This window comes from Schistocerca nitens, chromosome 6 (assembly GCF_023898315.1).
Source record: "Schistocerca nitens isolate TAMUIC-IGC-003100 chromosome 6, iqSchNite1.1, whole genome shotgun sequence".
Lineage (NCBI taxonomy): Eukaryota > Metazoa > Arthropoda > Insecta > Orthoptera > Acrididae > Schistocerca > Schistocerca nitens.
In genome coordinates this window covers 510,378,699-510,402,873 of record NC_064619.1, presented here as the reverse complement: position 1 = coordinate 510,402,873, position 24,175 = coordinate 510,378,699, and the positions used below count along the sequence as shown (strand labels likewise).

Here is a 24,175-nt window from a genome sequence, read left to right as displayed (position 1 = left end):
GAAAAGTTAAGCATTATGTAGCACTATAGTACAAGTACTCAAGCAATTCAGTAAGCAAGAAAATGCCCCCAGTTGTATTTTAACAAGAAGTAGTCTCATTTACCAATAACTGTAAGCATTTTGAGTATTCAACAGTGAGGTCGCTAGCACTCACATTAAATCATTATAAGGTTGGTATGGTTATAACTGTTAAAATAATTCAGGATTTTCTTTCTAAAAATGTATATTAATCAATCAATTACATAACATGATAATGTTAAAAGTGTATACTGACAGTTTCGTAAAATAATTACCTACTTCTCATCTCTGAAGTCTTCCTCACGGGCCCCCAGACAAATGTACAATGAATGGAATTGGGAAGTCTCACTTTTACAGACTCAAATTTGATAAACGAGCTATTTTATGATTCTTCTGTGAAACTGTATGTTCGAGTGCTTTGAAAGGTAGGGTGTTAGTAGTTCCTGACAGGCCAATTACGAGATTTATATTATTTTTTATTGAGTGTGTAGTGGTTCCTTAACGTACAAGGAAAATAAAGGACCACCCAAGCTTGCACACATCAGCTGGCCTGCATTTGAGCCTCTGCAGCACAATGTGGTTTTCAGTTGTGGAATGACACTCAATTTATCACTGAACAGGTCACTTTTGAGGCAACATAAGACTATAGGTAGAACACTTCACATATGATGTTCATAATATTAAAAATATGCTTCACCCATTCCTAGCAGCTGCTGCAAGTCTGAAATCCAGAATAATGATTGCACAGTATTTAAATTGTCTTACTGAGCACATATTTAGGCAGCCTCTTTGGTGTATGGCACTGCAGATAGAGCCAAATTGAGATGTGGTCACTTCGTAAAAGTAATCATCGAATAATGCAGAAATGACCTCAAGGCAGTGTTGAAGTGCATTCTCTGCATTACAACAACATATATTAAGTTTCTTAACATGAGGTTTTCAAATATGTGACCTTCAACCTGTGGTTAAAAAGCCATCTAAAGTGTTCATAAAGTAGAAAGGCCTGATGAGTTCAGGGAGAATCTGCTTGTTCACAGTTTTGCAAAGGGAAACATGACAAAACATTTGGTTACCTTGTGACACAAATGCAGTGACACAACAAACTCTTTATGTTTGAGAATAGGTAACCTATATGCATTCATTTACAAAAATCCCACATTGAGTTCTGCCTCTGCAGAGGACACCATTTCTGCAGAGACTGTAGCACACCTTAGCAAGAAAACACCTATCAAATTAAGATTTGTTTCTTGCAGAACACAAAAACATTCTTTCCACTCTAGTTGCCTCAGTTCATGTGTCATGCCCTCATATTATCTCACTTTCATCAAGGTGAGGAGCTTGCAGTGAGTACTGTTCAAGGGACAAGACGGTCCATCATTTCAGTGCAGTCCATACTTCTACTGGAATTTCATCATGAGGAAAAATAAATGTTCAAAGATCTAATAGTCAGGGGCACTTTCTAGGCTTTTGTTTTGTGCACTCCTCATCTGTGGAGGATGGTGTTGGTATATTAGGTGCTAAGGCTGTTGCATTTTCGTTTCAACTGCTGTTTCCGACACTGTACTTCTACTCAGTAATTGTCTTAAGAGACTGGAGATGATACCTATGTCAGCTGTTTAATGCAAATACAGCTGCCATGTTCAACTCAGTGTAAGTGGGGAATTACCTTCAGAAATGATTCAATTGTTAAAATTAAAGACTGAAATGTTTAATGCCAAAGCATAATCTGACAGATGTCTTCCATACTATCAGCTAATTACACATATAAAATCAGTAAAATGCAAAGTTTTGTTAACGTTACTCATCACAATTCTGAAAACTTAGTGCATGACTTAATAAGAATGTATATCTGTTCTGATATAAGAAAATTAGATGTAAAAGGGCATACCATAGCATGCCATAGATCATTTTTCAGGTAGTTAATATTTTTGTCCAATTTTATACAAAAATAGAATTCTTCAATCTAGTGTTCACGATCATTTGGAAACTGCAATGAAAGTACTCCCACAAATTTTAAAATGTATGATAAGTAAGTGTCAGATGGGTAATTTTAACAGAACTTTGCAATTTACTGATATAAAGAACCATTTGCAAAAACTGTCAGCTCAGTGGCCACTTGAAACTGATATTTAAGAAAAGAGCTCTTTGGTCATGTACTTTCAGCAAGAATACTGTACTTATTATGTTCACAGAAATGAAATGAGAAGTTACATTTAGCATTAGATGTGATTAATGATTTCCATGCAAATAAGTCAAGACTGGGATCTGTCTTTATCCACGGTGAGATTGAAAATCTCAAAAGTATGTAATAAACTACTGGTACCAGGACAACTTCACACACACTGAAGCAATTCTTCAATAATGTGTAACTGTTGCAATATGGAGGACATCTGTCAAATGAAGCACGGGTGTTAGACAATTCAGGCTTTAATTTTAACAACTGAATAATTTCTTAAGGCGATTTCCTACTTGTGTTGAGTTTAACATAGACTTTGCACCACATTGCTATTTGGCGGCAATTTATTAAGAGGTCTTTTTTTTTTTCTCTCGAAAAGTTGGGAGGTTCATGCTTTTAACGAAAATAAGAGACATCAATAGCTCCCAGTGAATATAACAACTGAAGAGATAATGAAGTGCTAATTTAATTTGCCTGCAAAAAGGCTACTGCAGTTTAGCATCTCGAACTATCAAAAAAGTTGATATAGTGTGTACATGTCATAATGACGTCACCTGTTAACCCATGACTTTACCAGTGTGCATCCACACTCAAGCATGAGTCACAGGTTGTACATTAGCAAATATTTTGTCAAGACACCTCTAATTACCTTCTGGCTGAGTAGTCTCCTCAGAGATGCTAAAAGAACTTGCAACAAGATTACTGGATGTCTGAAAAAGACACTGTTCTTCCATTGTACCTAAAAGTGGTCTCTGATGTTAAATATCTCATTGCCAGTCTCCATTGACATCCCCTCTGATTCTGTCAAAATCAGCTTTTTTTGCTGCCCAAATAACAAATTCATCTACCACTGACAGGGACCTGTATTCTAATTAATTTCTTGAGCATCACATGATTTAATTTGACTACATTCTAATGCCCATACAGGATAATGATAAAGTTTGCAAAACATTATAAAAAAAACCAGTACAGGCAAGTGAAAATAATCAATGTTTGAAAACATAATGCATCTGGAAAGAGGAAAAATCTATTATCAATTGGTGGCAGGAAGAAATTTGCAATCTTTTGGAGCCAGTGGCGGCTCCTCCTGGCAGAAGGGTTAGAGGGGAAGGAAGAAGAGTGACAGAAAATGACCGGTGAGGTTTACGAAATGTGGAGAGTTTGGGAAAGTCACCCGGAATCCTGGGCCAGGTGAGACTTACTGGTTGTATGAGAAGGAAAGACTGATTGTTGGGGATTGTGCCAGATGATATTTGAAAACCTGAGAGCTTAAAGGTGGAGGTTAGTGCAATACAGAGATTATTAACGAAACATCACGTACGAGTTAATAAAAGTGGAATGCTATGTGCACTGTATGTGGCAGAGATTGAGGTGGTGGAGAGAGGGGCTGGGGAAAGACAGATCAGATAATAAAAGATACAGAAAACCAAAAGTGAATGAAGAAAAGAATACTGAGACTGAAGAAATTAGCTTAAATTAAAGCCAGGGGATGGTGAGAACCAAGGACGTGTTGTAATGCCAGTCCCCACCTGCGGAGCTGTGAGAAAGTGGTGTCTGGGAGAAGAATCCAGATGGCACATGTAGTGAAACAAGCACTAAGTCCACGACTCATGCTGGAGAGGATATAGTACGTTGTCAGTATAATCCCTCTGCCTATGCTCGTTCATCCTAATTGATAACTTGTTGGCAGTTGTGCCAATGTAGAAAAAGCACACTGTTTACACAATAGCATACACAACATGTGTTGCTTCCAAAAGGTAGGGAAGTGGGTGCTGAAGGAGAATAGGGTCTGACAAAGATATTGTGTTTATGAATTGTGTGGGTGACAAAAAGCTATTCTACGTGTGGTGGTCAAAATGTTGGCAGAAGGGACGTCATTTCAGGGTGTGATTTTAGGAGGTAATATCCCTGTCAAAGTAGCTGATTAATACATTCAAGACCAAGATAATACTGAGTGATTCCAGGTGTACTACTAGATTTTTTTTTTTTTTTTTTTTTTTTTTTTTTTTTTTTTAGAGGTGTCAACAGTATCTGTACTGGATGTGAAGGCCCCAGAAATTTGTTTTTGAACTAGGATGATGGGGTGATTATGTCCACTGAAGGCTGAGGTGAGAATGGTCGTTTATTGCTGTAAAGAGTCTGCAGCTAAACAAGTATGTTTGTCTCAAATGCCAAGGCTGTGTGGGAGGGAACATCTGACATGAAAAGGATGGCAACTGTCAAAATGTATGTCCTGTTGTTTGTTACTACATTTAACATGAACAGAAGTGTGTAACTGATCCCTGGTGAGGATGAGGTGAACATCATGGAAGGTGGCATGGGATTCAGAATAAGACCATGCAAAATTTAATCGAAGAATATGTTTAGAGATTCGTAGAATATTAAGAACTTAGCCTCACCATGAGTCCATACGGCAAAGATGTCATTAACGTATCTAAACCAAACCAGGGGCTCAATGCTTACGGATCCCAGGAAAGTTCCCTCCAAGTGACCTATGAAAAGGGTGGCATGGTTGCACTCCTCAGTGATAGAGTAAGTGCAGAATTGATTAAGCTAAGCAGGAAGGACATCACATGTTTGGAATCAAGTAGGTGCCGATTGAGAAAATGTTCAGCAGCAGACAGACCATGTACATGGAGCATGTTGGTATAAATGGAGGTGGCATCAATGGTGACAAGCAAGGTGTAGTGCCCCCAGAATTTTACAAAAGTCTGGAGACACTTGTGTTCCAGCCGTTTTGAACAGGCGTTATTTTAGAGCAGGGCATAAGGATGAGGAGGGGATACTCCACCCATTTATTGTTTGTGCAGGCGAAACTGGAAGGGAGATAATTCGTCGGCGCTGGCAAGTGTTCAGCGCGACCTGCCAAGAATAAGCAAATACGGCCCGGAAGCTCCGTGGTCAGCTGCAAAAACAAATGGAGAGACTCGAAATAGTGACTGACTATTAGACGTTGAACTGCTGTTGAGAGTACGTGGACTGGACGTGGATAGTCAGCAACGGTAAAATCTTATGTATTAATTGTGTTCAAAAATGTGTAATTAACTGATTCTTGGTGCCCAGTAATGTGTGGGCTTACTTCATAAAGTTAAGTTGTTTTTTGTACAAAGTGGAAATAAATATGTTCTGGTACATTGAATGATATTCCAAGAGTAGTGTATTTTTTAAATAAGAGAGAGAGAGAGCGAGAGAGTGCAAATTTCCCCTTCCTAGCAGTGAAATCTTCAAAGAAGTGTCCGGTGCTAGCAGAAGACATCGGAGCTGCAAGAAAGCAGAACCAGCATTCTTCAACAAGTAAGTCCACAAAAACGCTTAAGCTGTATAGAGAGAGCTTAACATTACACCAGGCCACCACAAAGGTGTATGGTGAGAGTGGGACAGGCACATATGTCTTTAATATAAGAGGGAAGTCTTTGTGGTATAGGTTGCTGATGTTGATCAGCTAAGGCAGCTACTTGTTCGGTGGGTGCAACTATGAGACGACTAGGGTGATTGGATATCTGGATCTTAGGAAGAAGATAAAAGGTAGAGGTGCGTGGTTTTGGTGAGGTAAGAAGTCTACGAATTGAGGTGTCAGCCCTTGTGAGGGACCTGCTGGAGGATCCTGCTCCTTGACATCTACAGAGGCATCGACATTCTCCTTTGGTCGGTCTGCGGAGTCCGGGGCAGAAAAATGGTTGTGGTGTACACCGGCGACACAGGGGTCAGCCGAGTGAGGGTATCATGCAGTGACACCGTTGAAGAAGATCTCCGAGACAGCAAAGGAGAAGACGTTTTGGTTTTGTTTGATTTCTTGGAGCCTTTGCGGCTGGCAGGTGACAATTCAGATGTCTGTTGACTAGAGGGATGTAATAAGTCTTTCGAGGAGTATTCCTGTCCTTTCTGCCCTGCTGGTTGTGTAACAGGTGATTTCACCATGCGAGGCAAAAATATGGTGGTTTATTGCACAGCTGGAGGAGAAGGAGGAGGAGACAGGGATGCTACTGTGACACGGGGTGATTTTACAACCGCGCTGCTGAATTTGAAGTTGCAAATCTGCATGGCCAAGCCCTTCATGGAGCGAGATGCTGCAATAACGGTACTGTAAGTGTCAGATGGTAAAATGCAGGGTTTCCAACTAGCCAACAGCTTGCAAGTGACAGGGTAAGGCATATTTTCCTTCACATGGATCTGCTGCATGGCCCGCTCATTGAGATGCATGGGACAGTCTTGGGAGGAGGCTGCATGGTCACCATTGCAATTAATACAGTGGGGAGAAGGAGGCAGACAATCACCCTCATGAGCATCTCTACCACAGGTTACGTATTAGGCTGAATGTCGTGAGGACATTCAAGTGTCATTGTAACGATGACACTGGTAGCAGCGCATCATGTTCAGAACTTATGGTCGGAACATGGTAACTTTAAAGCCTGCTTTGATCTTTGATGGAAGCACTATTCTATCAAACATGGAAAAAAAAGGGTGCATGTGAGTACTCAGGATGCATGTACCTTTTTCATCACCCGATGGACCGCAGTGATGCCCCGATTAGAGAGGTAAGTTTGGTTTTCTGCCTCGGTCAGACCATTGAATGGCCTAGGGTAAATAACACCACGTGAAGAAGTCAGCATTTGATGGGCCTCGACACAAATACGATAGCTGTGGAGGAGCAAAGCTGTAAGCAGTTGTTGTGCTTGAGAACCAGAATTTCACACGGCCGACAACTGCATAAACACCTTTCTGAATAATAAACGGATTAACCATAGCAAAGGACTGACCATCTTTTATACGTGAAACACAAGGAACCGAGGGGCGGCTGTGAAGGTCTTTGAATCATTAGCCTAATTTCTTTTACATACAGTGGACACAGACTACAAAGATGATGATTGGCTCATTGCGAGAAAATCCCCTATGATTGCCAGCACATCAGATGGCGTGCTGCTTCTATCTGGGGGCCCTCCCTCGGAGTGGGGCTCACCCATCTTAAGTGACTTTTCACACCTCAGGTCACACTTACTGGACACCTGATGGAGGTACCAACTGGCAACTTGGGAAGGTAAGCGTTCAGGCAATCACCACTCCGTGGGCCTGGCCTGTACCAGGGGGTACATGCAAATCCTACCTGTTGACCTGGGGCTGTTAAGCATCAGATGTGGGCCTGCCTTCAGGAAGAAGGAAAAGAGGAACCTCAAATGGCGAAGCGGAGGAAGAACAGGAAAAGAGTAATGAAGAAAGAAAAAAAGGAACGAAGAAACAGTGGAGGGACTGTTCTGATATCAGGCTACTGAAAATTCAGGACATATTCCCAAAAATATCCCAGACATGTTCCCCAATGGAAAGGAAAAAGAATAGCAGGAGGACAGACATGCAGCAGTGCTGCAAAAGCTGGGGTCCCGTGGTAGCCAAGAATGAAGTAAACAACACAAATGTTAATATGTAACAACAAATTTACAGTTAAAAATAAAAAATAGAACCCACTGACGATAGCACAAAAGTGCTGAAACATGTATAGGTGAAACAAAACAAAAAAGGCGGAAATTCTCATCCCATTCTCTAAAAGAGTGGTGAGCCCCATGGGGGGATTTACACTGTCTGATAACACATATGAGACTTTAATCAGCTGTAAGGAGTGAATTTCCAAGAGCAATGAATGTATTTCTCTGCTTATATGAACAAATTTTATACATGCAGGACATTACCTTTGCTTCCTGTGATAACAGGCACATTCCTTGGCCTTGAACGTATGTCAAAAATTATTGGCCTTTGTATCCATGGTATGAAAAAATGGGTTCCCTCACCCACCACCTGCTTCTTTACACCAGCAAATCTGTCAAATATAACAGCCCTGTGGCCACCATCCACTGTGAATAGACAGCAATTATGATAATGACAAGAATGAAGTTACGCAAAATATTTCAATAGAACAAAAGTATAAAAATACATTTTAACAACATAAATACTAAATCACAACTAATCCTCAGGGGAGAAAAATGTAATAAGACATTAAAACACTTTAAAACTGAGTCACTGTCATTAAAAAAATTAAGTCCAAGCTTGAGCTGGGGGAAAAACTGGTATTGCACTTTTAAGGAATCATCATTTAATTTACTGTAATTTACGGAAAACACAGAAAAGTAAATTTTTAGCTTCTATCAAATTACACAGAATTAGTATTAGGATCCACTGTTTATTTCTTGTAGACAATCTGGCTTCTAAGGGGGAGAGGGGCAACATAAAGAGTAAGTCTCCAATTCTCATTTGAAAGGGGGGCAGGGGGGGGGGGGGGGGGGGAAGCACAAGCAGCAAGCTGGCACAAATAAAATGGGATACTGCAAGATTTTATTAGAGTTATCATTACTAGTAGATGACAGGGTAGTCCAATACCAATTGTGACAAGTGGCTTTTTTTGCATTTGATGGTGAAGAACATCAACAATATTTGGCTGGGAGACATTAGCATGTGCTATGGTTAAAAGAGCATCAGGAGCTTAACAATTCCAAATCCGCTCCCACTAACCCTGAACGATTATAACCTTTCCACTTCAAATACAAACACAAATTGCAACATCCTAAATATTCAACACAAGGGCCCTGTTTAAACATTTTAGAAGAAATAAAATTATCTGCAGCATCTGCCATGATCCACTGGGCATTTTGAACGAGCAAACTGCACTTAAGCACACAGTCCTGCTGAATAAATTTTCGTTTTTGAAGCAGCATCCAGCCTCATTTCCTTCTCTTTATGGTTTCTGATTATTGTATGCAAGACATGTGTATTTCTTAACTCGGTTGGTGTTTTTCGACATTACTTTTGTGGTCCTTATTAGGCTTAACAAATGTACGCCTATGCCTGTCTCCTATAGTGAGGTCTGCAAGGTCCACCCAGTTAATTTTACATAGTTGTAAAATGTCCTCTTTCAACAGAAGTTTGCATTTTTCATTTTTTATCCTATGACTATGGCGCATTATTGCACTGCGTCACTGTGTGTCCTCACTAATTTAAAATCTACCCGTCTTTCATGATGTAAAATTTGTCTCAGATCATCTCTTATGTAAGCCTCTGTTAGTTGTCAACTTTTAGTAAGCAGGTTTTAAACTGACCCCACTTTTAATGTGTCCCTTTAGTGCTACTGCTGCTAGCTATTAATTGGCATAATAGTTTTTGACAATGTGGACTGTAAGGTTTTGCTGCCTTCAATTTTGTTCAGTACTGAGATGCTTTAAAATAGAAGTGGTACATGTGTATGTTATTTTAACTGATGATTGTGTCTGTTGTTCCATGTTGCCATATATATCCTCACTAAATTAAAAACTTGCATGCCACTTGTGGAAAGGGGAAATTTTCATTGCGTTTTACAGTTCATAATAAATTTTATGCAGTAGTCCATAGTAATGTGTGACGTCACTTTGCCATTGACTTAGGTTTTACAGCACCAAACCTGACCAGTGGTTTCTAAAATGTTACATGGAACGTCTTTTTTATGTGTATTGCTGTAGGTAAAAACAATTATTATCTCCCATCTCTTGCTATTTTCAGAATAACACCTGATGATGGGCATATAACAGCCTGAAACCAATTGTGTTCTAGATAAAAGAACTTTACAACTGTAGCATTATTTTCAACCTCTGGTGTAATGCTCAGTTGCAAATGTTCCTCTGGCAGGATTGTTTGTAGCTACAGAAGTGTATTGGAAATGCTCGGTGAACTTAAATGAGACACTTTCAAAGAAGGGTGATACACTCACAAAACCTTGTTCCATAAATTCAGACACATGGTACTCGAGAAAAACTGTATATTTAACAATCACGCTGCTTGCAGAAATCATGAGAATAAGAGAAGGGAGAATAAAAAATCATGTACAGGCTACATGTAGAGACATTTTTTTGTTTGCTATGAAAAGGGGGCTGGGGGGGGGGGGGGGGAGGTGTTAGTCACTCACACTGATAGGGGTTAGGGGTTATTCATTGTTACAAAGCAACTTGCAGGAGCCATCACCTTAACATTGTGTAACACAACCTCTTGTCTTAACAATGGTCTCAATTTGCAAAGACGGGGTTCCACAAGTTTCTTCACGTTTGCTGTGTCCAGCTGAAGCCAACTCAATGGTGCCTAGGTCTTGTAGACCTACCACACTGTGGGGATGCTGACTGCTATTATTCACCTGCTGTTCCACGTATGTACTCCCACACATTTTTGATGGAATTAATATTGAATAATTTTGTAGGCTAGTCAAAGGGTGACAGGATGCCTAAGTGTTCATGAAACAAGGAATATTTGCATTCAGCCCTTTCAACACTGCTGCTGCCATCTTGGATGACTATGTGTCCACAGCATACTTATATTGAGGGGAGGGGGAGGGAGGGAGGGAGGGAGGGAGGGAGGGAGGGAGGGAGGGAGGGAGGGACTTTTATTATTCAGAACACTGGATAAACATTCTGGTTAATCTTCAAACTAACTTGAATGAATGGGCTCACTACATAGGAATAATGAAAAGCATAAAAACTTACAGAACCACCTTCAGACTGAAATACAACCTCCAAAAACTGCAGATTAAATGCCTCATTGGGTTGTTGCTGAACTTTATGCCTGCCACCATTTGAACATGGGCAAAATCAAGGCTCAGTGGACAACAATGTATGCCTTCTGTCAGCTACTGTCCAGTTTGGCCCAATGAAGACTTGCAGCTGTATGTGGACTGTAGGCAATCACCTTTCTGTGAGATGTACACTGCATGCAGGTTCCTTCCCTATGTCGATTCAGAAACTGGTTGAGATGGATTTGTCTTCACGACAGCAGCAATTCGCTCAGTTTTAAAACTGACTGTCACCAACAAGGCATGACATTTGTCTGTGGTCTCTATCTGTTAAAAGAGCTTTTTACAACCATTGTCCACTGGCTAAGACTGATACAACATTCTTGTAGATATGGAGGACAGTCCTGGTTGACACACAAACATGTCATCCAACTTCATTCACAGTGTGGTTTGTGATCACATCCAAACTCAATAGCTTCTTTCTGCCCTTCTGTGACACCTCCATGTTGACCCACATTATAGTGGCATTGAGTGACTGAGAAGAAATAACTGCAACGACTTACATAAGCAGTGGAACATGGCATGAGTGGTGGGTACTAGTTTTACACCATCTACAATGCTCCAGAGTGATGTGTGTGTGTGTGTGTGTGTGTGTGTGTGTTTGGGGGAGGGGGAGCGTTAACAGGATGAATAAAATTTTTGTCTGGTGATCTCATATGTAAAAGCAGAGTGATGCCACATGCCTGAACAGTAATTTTTCATATGGTACTGCATCTGCATGCTCTTGTATCCACTTCTGTGTCTGTTTAATGTCAACCATAACTGTTCTTATGCACAAATAGTACCCTAACTTCAGTTTTTTTAAACAATTAACTGTAAATAACTATCATGTTTTTTAAAGCAGCTTTAGATACATGACATTGCAGTTATCTCTGATAACCAATTCCCACCATTAAGAGAAACATCCAAGGATGAGCAATGAGTCAAGATGTATGTTAACTGCTTGAATATCATAAGCAGATTAAAGTAAAACATTTATCCCAGATAAAACAGAAGATGTATGAGAGAGACTTTCTTTATACTGTACTTTATGGACTTTTAACACACACCTTTTCTTCAAAAAATTGCATCCAAAATTCAGGTGCGTCACTTTTAATTAACACAAAAATGTGTACTGTTTGATTTAAAATTCCCCGCCAGTCTTAAAAATAGCCATATATTCAATGCTGCAGGAAACCTACCCCTATCTTGCAACACTGGATTCAACTGGCAGCAGCAGTGCGCCTATGCAACGAACATGAGTTGTGGGTGTTCACAAGCTTGCTAACACAATATCCTTCCCCCACCATCGCAAACCAGAACACTGTCAAGCCTATGATACATCGTTGCAGTCTATGGTGCTAGTGAACTTAATTGAAATTGATTTGCCTTATCAGTAACAGTACCATATATTTTGTTAGCTAGTTTCACAATAGAAAAAATAAAAGGTATTCATACGACGCGGGCTACAAATTGAAAGTAATAAAACGTGCAGAAGAACATGGAAACAGAGTAGTTGAGCAGCATTTTGGCCTCCACCTACAGAAAAGCCATTTGCGATTGGCGGGCTATTAAAGAAGAACTGAAACAAATAAGGAAGACTAAATGTGCAAATAGAGGACTGAATGCATAATGGCCAAAACTAGATGATGACGTATTGAAATGGACTCAAGGACTGCATCAAAACACCATTGGAAATGGTTGGTTGGTTGTTTGGGGGAAGAGACCAAACAGCGAGGTTATCGGTCTCATAGGATTAGGGAAGGAAGTCGGCCGTGCCCTTTCAAAGGAACCATCCCGGCATTTGCCTGGAGCGATTTAGGAAAATCACGGAAAACCTAAATCAGGATGGCCGGACGCGGGATTGAACCGTCGTCCTTCCGAATGCGAGTCCAGTGTGCTAACCACTGCGCCACCTCGCTCGGTCACCATTGGAAATAGTACAAAAACTATTCAAATACACACTCATAAGTTAGTGCTACAGTGAAACTTAACAGGCTTTAAGGATGGAGTTGGTTGCTACTACAGGTTTATGAAGTGTCATGGACTTAGTATCCAAACCAAAAGAATAATATCTCAGAAAATGCCACATGAGTATGAAGAGTAAATATTACCTTTCCATCACTTTATTATTCAACATAAAACAAAAGCCAGAGTGGAACTAAACCAAATAGTGGATATGGACGAAATTTCTGACATTTGGTGTGCTGAGTAACAGAACTGTTGCCATGAAGGGTGCTAAAACTGTAACTATAATAACAAGTGGACATGAAAAAACTCATTACACTGTTGTCCTTTCATGTTGTGCGGACACTACTAAACTCAATACAATGATCATTCTCAAGTGCGAAACAATGCCAAAACCTTTTGAAATACCACCAGGTGGTGGCGTTCATGTACATGGCAAGGGTTGGATGGACGCGGCTGGTATGAAATTATAGATTAACAAAGTGTGAGAGAGAAGATAAGATGCCTTATTTATGGTGGATGCAGTGCTTGTGCTAGATCAGTTTAGCAGTCATTTGAAAAATTCTGTGAAAAAGAAATTGAGAAAGGGAAATACAAAGCTTGCTGTTGTTCCAGGAGGACTTACTTAACAATTTCAAAACTCCTTATGTCTTGATAATTAAACTATTTTAGATGTACATGAGAGAGGAATGGAACAAATGGATGATGGATGAAACCCAAAATGAATTCACACTGAAGAGAGCTACTTACAATCAGACAAGTGTGTCAGTGGATAAAACAATTACTGTTAAATCTTTCAAGAACTACAGCATATGTGATGCTCCCAATGGCAGTGAAGACCATGTTATACATGAAGAGGACAACGATGAAAATGAAGAGGAAGAAGAAGAAGAAAGTTCAGGGATTTTAAAGGTCAGTTCAGCTTTATAAACTAAGAATTTTCTTTAGTCTCACTTTGCAATCTAATAATAAAAATAGTAAAATTTAAAAACATCACTTAAAAATTAAAGTAGCATCTTACAGTCCACAAAATATGGTATCGCTGAGTCACATTACCCAATGAATTTTACACTATTTTAATAGGTGCCTGAACATTAAAATTTATTTCTATTCCGGCTGAGCCACTTTACTTTGTTCAGGATGGGATAGTGTGAATCACTATGGATATGACCAACTGGGAAATACAGAACCAACTGCGACTCATCCACCTCCACCACAACCCCAGGCCCACCCAACTTACCCCTGTAATTAATAAACATACTTCACAGCAAAATGAAAACCAGTCAAGCACACTCCTCTCACTCACACCAGTCTCATGCGCGCAAAAACTTTGAGAAGATCTATAACAAAAGTAATACGTCAATAACACAATCTCACGCATGCCCAACCTAGACTTCTCGAACCAGAAACCACGACGTATGGAGCGCCATAGGTTATCCCTATGGCACCGCCACATATAACCGTCCCTGGTCCGAGACACCAGAACTTTTGCCAATGTCATTTCCTTCCAACAGACGGCACACTTGACCGCCTCCACAATCAACCCAAAAAGCTGTAGAAATTCGATCAGTTCCAACTGAATCACATCCATCGTAGCATGGAGTCGCACACTATTTATTTTATCGGTCATATCCATATCTAATTAGACCAACAACAAATTCATTTACTCACATCAACATATGATCTACAGCGAAAAGCACTACAATAACTTTCACACAAAACCACTAAATCGTTAACTCACTGAAACCAATTCCACTCGAAACACAGCCAAAACGCGAACCAGCTGCTATAATCAGTAAGACCAAACTGAACCCATTACAGCACACAACCCGAAACCCCTAAACACACCACCAGAGTGTACCATGAACCGCAACACGACGACACCTACAAAAACGCCACAGTCACAAACCAAACTCTGTGCCTTCATGACGTCACACCCCACAACAGCCTTACGTCACATGTCAAAGCCAACGAGTGCAATTGGACGCTTCGGTCAATCCGACCAACTGTCTGGTGTGAATAAGTTTTAGGCCTGTTTAGCTGCCACAGGAGTGCCTCTTACAAGCATGTCTGTGGTCATCATTTCAGCATTTACCTTAGTAATTTATGGAATCCATGAAATACTTAAATCTGGGCAGCCAAACATGGAACTTGGTTCTTTATTTACGTGACCATTGCGGCACTCCAACCCCTTTCTCGATACCAGTAATACCGTACTACTTTTCTGCAAAGTAACATACATTTTTGTGACAATACTCACATTTGTTTTTACTAATGTATAGGTACTCCGATGTATTGATATATGACAGTGATATGGTTCTTGTGTGTATTCATTTCTGTGACACTGTCATAATCTTTGACTTACTTGTAACTGTTTTGGCGCGAATGCGCACAGAGCAGTCTTTGTTTCACTTTGCAGAAGTTAAGTTGATTTTTTGCTTTGTAAAAGAACAGTCAAGTCTTGTGTTTGGTTAAAGTAGAAATTAAATATATGAAGATTGATACAAAACTGTGTTCTTGATGATGTGACAATTAAGAAGTAGTATATGTGAATTTACAAGATGTTCAATAAAAATGTGGATCATGAACACCTAACCAAAAATTATTTCTACCATACCATTGATCTGATCTGGGATTGTTTGATCATTAAGAATTTCCTGAAAAACGCATTTGTTAGGACTTCAAATATTGCTAAAATACAGATCTGGACCTTCTAGCAGTCAAAGTGGAATCACCCTAGAATCAACAAGATGAGCCATAACAACTTCGACGAAATCTACGTGGGAATCCATTCAAAATAAGTGCCAAAATTAATGACTTATTTACAGTGACTTCTTTTCCATTCTGATGATACCATCCACAGTCAATAACTTTGTTGTTGCCCGATAAAGCGAACATATGCTGTGTGAGCAACATTATTAATCTGATTTCTAACCTACTTTGCAAATGGTGGTATTGTTGGAAACTGAACCAGTTTTTCACAATGTATTAGCAAACAGACCCGGGATGAAATTTGTTCAGACTCATTCCCCCTCCTCCCCTCGATTCTGAATTAGGTTTTATTCTTTGGTCAATTATATAATGTAGGTAAGCCCCCTCCTTGTAATAGGAATGCCATTAATGAAATAATATTTTAGTTTTCACTGCAAATATAATTTCACGGAACATACACTGGTAAATTCACAGAATATCCCAACATATTTTTCGTTGTTTAGCTCAATCAGTAATAATAAGTTTCTTTCTGATTTTTACATACGGAATATACTGCTGCAATACTAAGCCTTGTCAGGAAGTAAACTAAGTCTATGGCGAAAGTAACTTTATGGTGGTCCTATCACATCCAAATGCTAATACACAAGAACACTCTCGTACAACAATAACTACCCTTAGCAATATGGTGTTATGGGTAAAAGTTAAGCAGCGGAACTGCCCCCTCTGACCCCCCCCCCCCTTACATTTTTGTGGTTTACGTACATTACATAGTACGGATAAAATATTCTTCAGAGTCTTGTTCATTATTCAATATACATATTGTGAATATATCTTACATGTAGCATTTAAATATTGTGCGACCATACACATTAAGCTGAAGTACAACTCAATCTGTTACTACAATCCTCATTTGGCATTCACAATGTTGGCTTTGTCTACCCACATCCAGATTATCACCTTTCCATCAAAACTAGAACTTAAGGTGTGTTACATATCAGTCTGAAATCGCCACAATGAAGGTTCCAATAGGGTTCAATATCACACTCTAGCAGAGTTCTGAAATTGAAATTAATTTAATGTTGTCAGAGTTAGTGTTCATCTGAGTAAGTACTGTTCACCTGTATTTAGTGGTTCATTAGTAGATGGAAATGTTTAATGCCACTGGGAGGAAAACATTACTGAATTCCTGGCCAATGATTCCAGTGTGTAGTCTCTGGCACTTTCATTGCCTGCAAACTCATTATTTCCTTTACTTTATACCTAAAAGATTTTTTTTGTCAATATGACTCAGCTTTGTTTACAACAGACTGCACTGAAACAATATGATTGGCTGCATCTCATGGTGCTCTTTAACGGTTTGGAAGCCTTTAATGTAACATCCTACATAAGTTTGGGAGGGAAACATTTTTGCCTATGATCTCTTTTTCAGTTGCTCTGGTTTGAAGCATTTATCACTTCGGTATCAGTATACTGACATATCTATAATTATAAGAGCATTAAACTAACAGATCATTAAGCTTTTGTACAGAATATATAACTTATTAATTTAGTTTGTCTTATCAGCACATCAATAATGCAATAATCATTGTAGTATCAATTATCCCTGGACAGTCCCTTTTCTACATTATGGCAACTGTGTCAGTAGTGTGGTACGGATTACATTTTCAGTCATTAAATTTTCTATGTTCTAGTACAGTTATTTCTCAAAGCCAATGTTAAGATCAGGTGAATCAAAAAAATTTGTAGTCTCTTTCTTGTAAACATATACAAAGGAAATTCCAGTTATTCAGGTTTTGGGGGCTGCCATAGCTTATCTTTGCTATCTGCTAGGCAAAAGCAATGAATTAACTTTTCTTAAGTTAACCCATCCACATTTTTGTCTTTCAACACAGGATCATGCAATATAAATATAATCCTAAGTTTTTCATTACACGTAAGAATGTAAATCATTTCATTCCAGTTATGCCATATTCTGGAAAAAAAATGAACAATAACGATAAAGTGCTAATTTATATGGTTAGATTACGTAACGCCACTTTTTATGACAATAAAACCACACTTGCAGTGAATTAATACGCTATATATGCATCATATGATGATCTAAACAAAACATCACCAGAAAAAAATTTTCATAGTAATTTCTTAAGAACATTCATTTCTACAGAAAAGTTGGCAAAAATAAAATGCAGTTCAGGAATACATTACTTAGGGCTCTGTTGGAAAAAATTATGACATTCTGCACTAATTAGTATCATATCTAGCACCTCAACAGTCGCCAACCTTCGAAGAGTGTTTTGAGAGAGAATTCGTTTCACAAATTATTATGTAATGTACTCATACATACAAGACACTATATAAGGACAATGATTTGTCACTATACAGCTATATACACATACCAAATAGTCTGGTGGTTGATCAAAAAATTGTTACCAGCCTCAAAATCAGATTAATTCATTTGTACATTGAATAGGTCACAGGAATTTCATTTTTAAACCAAGTCCAAATTGGTGGTGCATTGACTAGTCACTGCTTGACGGTCTAGACGATTTTCATTAAAAAGTACAAACGAAATGTATCGCGGTTGTGACTAAAATACACACAGACACATAAAGAAATAGTTTATGCGTTCAACTGACACTCTACACGAGCCATGTGAAATGTTTTCCGCCGATGCAACAACCAAGAACACACTACAAATTGTGCTTACCATTATATAATGCGGAATTTACAACACCGCCAACTACAGCTACTCCCAAACCAATCTGACCGAGCCTGTTAAAAAACTGCGCTGCCATGGTACATTCAAAACTGAAAAGAAACAAAATATATTACATATAAATGATGTTTACCTATGAACCTACGTATTTACGCTGTTTACATACTACAACAAATGTTATGACAGCAATTGGACAACCACCTTCCTGATGCAATATCCACTCAACACAGGCCGGTGAGTAGCATAAACTTTTTAACAGTGTAAACTATTGGGTACGGAGCTTGTTCTATGACAATATAATAGGGCTTTATTCCACTGAAATTTACACAAGTGCGAAACAACCACAAAAAATGAATATTAAAATTAACTCAAGTAACTTAGTTTATACATACTTTTTTTTGGCTATCTACAGTACAAACCTACTGGTGGTCAGGACGAAACCAAAGATTACAATGTGAAGATACTGTGGTAAACACGGATCAACATCTATTACTTTGACATTGCAACGATGATTGGCGCCAATGGTTTGTGAAATCTTCAAGATTAAAGACGTTAGAAGAGAAATCAGCGACAAATTAGAAAGCGAGTTTGCTTTGTAGCGTCATTAAAGACTTTTAAGACATTCATACTGAGCACTGGAGTAAAGTCCTGCAAAGTGGGGAATGCTTACATATCTTATGCCTGCAGGCTAAAGGCGAATTCACACTCACCCGTAATGTCGCTTCAAAACATTTCACAGTGCATTTAAAATGGCAGTATTCTATCAGACCGTCAACGGACCGCCACGTCGCGCTATGTAACGTCAAGGCTTCTTGGGAAGAAAGTTCTGCTAACATCGGAAGTTACATTATTTTCATCTCGCTCGCTCAAGTTGTAGTAGTGGATTGTATTTTTTATCTCCTTCATCGTTCTTTCTTTTTTGTTAGTATTGTGATTGTTTTCGTGGCAAATTGCAATTATTCTATGCAAACTTGGATATTTTTTCCATTGAGTGTCGTTTCAAAAGCGAAATCAGATATCTGAAAACAAAAACATTATCCACACGATATACTATTAGTATTAATATTACTATTAGTAGTAGTAGTTTATTCATGCATGGATTCCGTCAGAAAATACTTACAGACACACATACACGTATAAAGATGTACAGTATATTAAAAATACAAGGGGACACAGTAAAACACATAATCTCACATTAAAATTTCACACACAACTTAGAGTAATTACATACAATATATTTTTGATGGAATGTTTGGTTGAGATTTAAATAAAAACACATAATAGTTGTAACACTTCTGCTCAAAATACTAATTCGGATCATAGCAAACATTTTGATGAAAATACTATTGATATTGACTATGGCATGTAGTACATGAATATAATAATTTGCTACTAGGTTGTTGAAGATATTCGTTTATATTTTAATAGCAGTTGGTCATTAAAACGTGAATTTTAATTCCTTAAATACAGACCATTTTTTAAATTTCTTTTATATGTGATAGAAGTTAGTTAGACAATTTTGTGCCTTGAACGTTTGTTTGTTTCTGTGCAACAGCTTTGTTTACACTTTTTACATTGATATCATTGTACATTCTAGTATTACATGAATGCAAATCTGAACTGGTTCTGAACTATTTACGTTTCCCACGTAGAGGCATGTTAAAGGTAGAATATTTAGTTGCTGGTAATTTTTAACAGCTCTTTTTTGTATCGTGAAGACAGTTTTTAGATTAGTTCTACTATGAACCCAGAAAATGAGGTCACAGTGTGAATGTAAGTAAAGTAGACAGTTCTGCTACACTGTTTCCTAGACGCATTACTATTTACATGTAGCAAAAAACAGGCAGAACTTGTTAGCGAAACAGCAGATGTGGGCTTTCCAGTCTAAATTTTCATCTATGTGGACACCTAAACACATTGTGAAGCTCTTTATTTTGCATTCTGAAGTCCACGTCACTTCTCTGCAACTCATGTAATTAGCGTTTGAAATTTTTGTAGTTAACTTAGTTATATAAAACCAGTTTTGTAAATATTCCAAACCTCTAGTTCAGACGATGTCAATATTTGGTTTACATCATCAGCAAACAGGGTTATATTGAATCGAATTTTGTCACAATTTATATAAATTAGGTCCTAGAACACTTCCCTATGGCACCACAATTGGTACATTCCAGAAATCAGACCTGTTGGTATACTTTGTTTTTAATGCTGGCTGAGGTAATTTCTACTAGCTGTGTTCTATTATGGAAATAAGACTGAAACCATTTTTTCGCAACTCCTCATACACCAATACTTCTAGTTTGTCTAGCAAGATGTCACGTTGGGCAGTGTCAAATGCCTCTGATAAGTCGAAATTTACTCCCATTATACTGTTGTGTCTGTCTAGTAGCATTACAATGTTTTCAATGAAATGGGTAACAGCTAATTCTCTACTCAATCCTTTGTGAAAACCATGTTGGTTTACAGGCAAGAGATTTTTTAAGGAAATCTGTAATTCTACTTTTTATGACTCTCTCTAATACTTTTGATGACATAGATAACAAAGCTATTTGTCTGTGATTTTTCACCTCAAGTATATGGCCCCTTTTTTACTCAGTGATTTTATTTTTGAAACTTTTTACCTTTGTGGAAACGCTCCTTCTGATGATGAAATATTTATGATGTGTGAGAGCGGTTCTGATTTGATACTAGCAATTTTATTATGACTGTACCAGGTACTTCACCAACTCCTGCAGACATTTTATTGCTCATTGTTTTTATTGTTCTTAGAAGTTCTGATTTATCTGTAGGACATAGCAATAATGAATTGACACTTTGTTATCTTGGAACAGAGGTTCCATCATTCCTAAGACAATTTTTACTCAGGTCGACTGGAGTATTTATGAAGTAGTCATTTATGTATTTTGCCAGAGTGAGATTTCTGAGTAGCACACCATGTACATTTTTTTAAAATGTCATCTTGAGCTTCAACATTTTTGTTTATTTCTTTATTTACTACATTTTACTGTATTGCTTTTGATGTGTTTGCTGACCCTAAAATTGCTTTATCATTGTGTATTGTTTTAGCTTTTTTAGTCATATATCTATAAATCTTCTTATACATCTTTACATAGTCTGCAAAGTGTTTGTCTTGGTTGTCCTTTTTCATTTGACTGAGTTGTTTTAGAGTTTGACTAGATACTCTGATAGCAGGGTGATACTCATTGGCTGTTGTTCCTAGGCAAACATTAATTTTTGTAAACTTTTTTGAAAAACTCATCTCAATTAGTGACAGGACAGTACTAGAACAAGCATTGTATAAGTCATCAGTTGTTGTTTTTGAAAATGCATTTCCCCAGGTTTCCTTTGTCAACCAATAAATAAAATAATTACTTTTTTTGTGCAGAAGTGTCTTTTATATCAGCAATAACATTTTATTACCTTGGGTATAGAAAATTTATGCATGTAACAAGTGTGTTGTGATTTGAAAGAGCCAAGTTTACATTTAGTGTTCATAGTTGTGAAGATATTATCTACAAGAGAAGAAGATAACTCTGTTATTCTACTGGGGCCCCTAAAGAGTGTTTTTACGTGAAAGCTGTTTAGAATACTGAGAAGCTTTCTCTTTTCTTCAATTTCAATTAACATCTCAGTGTTCAAATCCCCACACAAAAATAAATTCATTATTATATGAAGTGCTTAACATTGCCTCCAACTTTTTAAAAATATATTTTTGTCACCTATAAATAAGAACATAAGCTGAAGCTTGATAAATGGATTAAAAAGAGTCTTGATCACAATAAAATATTTATTTACAACAGTTAACATGTTTGGTGAGAATGTGACCATCTTCAGACCATTTATACCATGATGCAAGGCTGTGGCAGTGAACGAAACATGTGTTGTGATTACACAAACGTCAGCTGCTCAACAGTTGACTTTTATGGAGTCATAATATCTGCTCTGTTCACTGCCACAAACTACAGTCATAGAACAAATGGTCTGAAGACGGCCATGTTCTGACCAAAGTGGTTAACCATTGTAAATAAATATTTTACTGTAATCATTACTGCTTTTAATCCATTTTAAAGTGTTTTTATCCAGACTGTCTTTATTCCACGACAAATTTTCTCAAAAATTACTAATAAGTCGAAGCAGTTTAAATAACATTTTAAGTGAAAACGTCAGCTCTTGAGAGTGAGGAAATACTGCTGTTTATGATGTTATTAGTTATGCTAGGAAAAAATGGATAAGGTAAAGAGGATCTAATGGTTCACCTTTAAATATTATTTGATGTTTTTGTATGTGCCATACATATTTTCTCTAGAAAATAAATGTCAGTGTTTTGAAATGATGTATCACTTCTCAGCACTTTACCACACAGAAGTGGTCAAGTACACACGTTATGAAGTTTGCTGTGGCCATCAATAAACTTTATCATTGTTAGTTCCACAATTCAGATATTATACTCTGGCTTTTGTATTGTGTATGGTAAACCATAACCTCACTTTCACTGTTTGGTACTAGTTTAATCAAACTGACATGACATGACGTAATGGACAGTGTGAATACATTCTGATGTGTTGATGATATAATGTGACATGATGGACAGTGTGAATACACTCTGACATGATGGTGCCATGATGTGATGTGGTGTCCAGTGTGAACTGGCCATGACAGAGCAGAATGGAATGTCATGGCTTTGTATCATCTTTGAATACATACATAAATATAGTCACAGTAGTAATAATAGAATTAAGTTCTATTCAGTGAATAATGACAAATGCAATGAATGATAATGATAAATACGCCAAGTGTCAAAATTAACTTGTACCTAATACTATGTTTTGCAGGTATGTTGTTTACAGTAATCCAGGTAATCTGCAAAGACAAAATTACATGTACACTATTTCCTACTGGCTTGCAGTTGCTTGTAACCAAAATATCATGAGTATGCCACTTCAACTAGTCTTTTTACTATGAACTATACTCAAAGACATAAAATATTAATAGGAACGTGTGAACAAAGGTTAACTACAAATGAGTATTCCAGAAAATAGCGTTTGCTTCATTAAATTAGGGTTAATGTAACGTTGCATGAATGATGTGCTCTCTAAGTCAGTCTTGCAACACCTGTTTTCATCTATAAAGAGGGACTGGAAAATGTAGAACTTTTTTTGGCAACATTAGTATCTATTTTCGTCGAAATTCGAATTATATTTTTTTGTGTGTAAGTGATTAGATGCACAAATTTAGAAGGTTGTCATACTATGTGAGTGAAGACGAAACCTTAGTTCTTTGAAACTGATTGTTAAAAAAAGTTGGTGATTGGGGAACTTTTTGACTGGAACGCTTGCTTTAGCAAAAACTTTCAAGAGTTGTTTTGTGAAATGGCCTTTGATTTTTCATTTTGTCTGTGGCTAAGTTTTCAACAAATGCTTGTTCTGTTGAGAAGTAGCAGCATTTCTCTATTGGCAAACTGAATGTGTCTGATCTAAAGGCCCTTCCACATTCAACCATCTGTCTGTATAGATATCTGTTCAAATATTGGTGCATGCAACATAATTCCTATGTGCATCTCCGCAAATTCAATGTGTTCACATGACACCAATTCCATTTTACTGCTTGCTCGCCATCTGTTGCTCTAGGAAAGAAATTTCAGTTGGAAGCGACTAGGCTATCACAGCCTCAAAGTTTATTTCATTTGATCGAAATTCGTAGTGGAGGAAATTTTGTAATGGTCTAAGTTCACAACTTTGATGGCAAGGAGAATGCAAGAGACAGAGATTGGTCAAAATCGTCTAGAAGGTGGCAGTTTAAGCGAAGGCAGTTTTAACATATAAATTTACTTTTTGAGTTGCAGTACAAGTGACTGGTGCAATTATTACATTTGTGCATAAGTTCAGAGCGTTTTTGTTGTGTGTGTTGGTATTCCACTTGTTACGGGTTTATTTGTCGATTGTCATTTTATTTGTAGTTTACTGTTGCTATTTGAGTCTACATATTGTCATTTTGTCTTATGGAGATAGTGGAGCCGTGGACACTAGAAAACAGA

At 37.9% G+C, this 24,175-nt stretch overlaps 1 protein-coding gene across 4 annotated transcripts in view; it reads right to left on the bottom strand.

Moving 5' to 3' along the window:
* LOC126262886 (protein l(2)37Cc) overlaps window positions 1-18,587 on the bottom strand; it is a 31,512-nt gene extending 12,925 nt beyond the window's left edge. Inside the window, exons 1-3 of one of the 4 annotated variants that reach the window (XM_049959763.1) lie at window positions 18,535-18,587; window positions 18,133-18,233; window positions 7,873-8,034 (exon numbers count right to left, since the gene is read on the bottom strand). In XM_049959763.1, the coding sequence (XP_049815720.1) occupies window positions 7,873-8,034; window positions 18,133-18,220 (250 nt within the window). In that variant the 5' untranslated portion in view covers window positions 18,221-18,233; window positions 18,535-18,587. Of the gene's footprint in view, window positions 1-7,872; window positions 8,035-18,132; window positions 18,234-18,342; window positions 18,463-18,522 lie in introns of those variants that run through there. The other 3 variants (XM_049959766.1, XM_049959764.1, XM_049959765.1) reach the window with 3 other exon arrangements.
* Window positions 18,588-24,175: the final 5,588 nt, after the last annotated feature.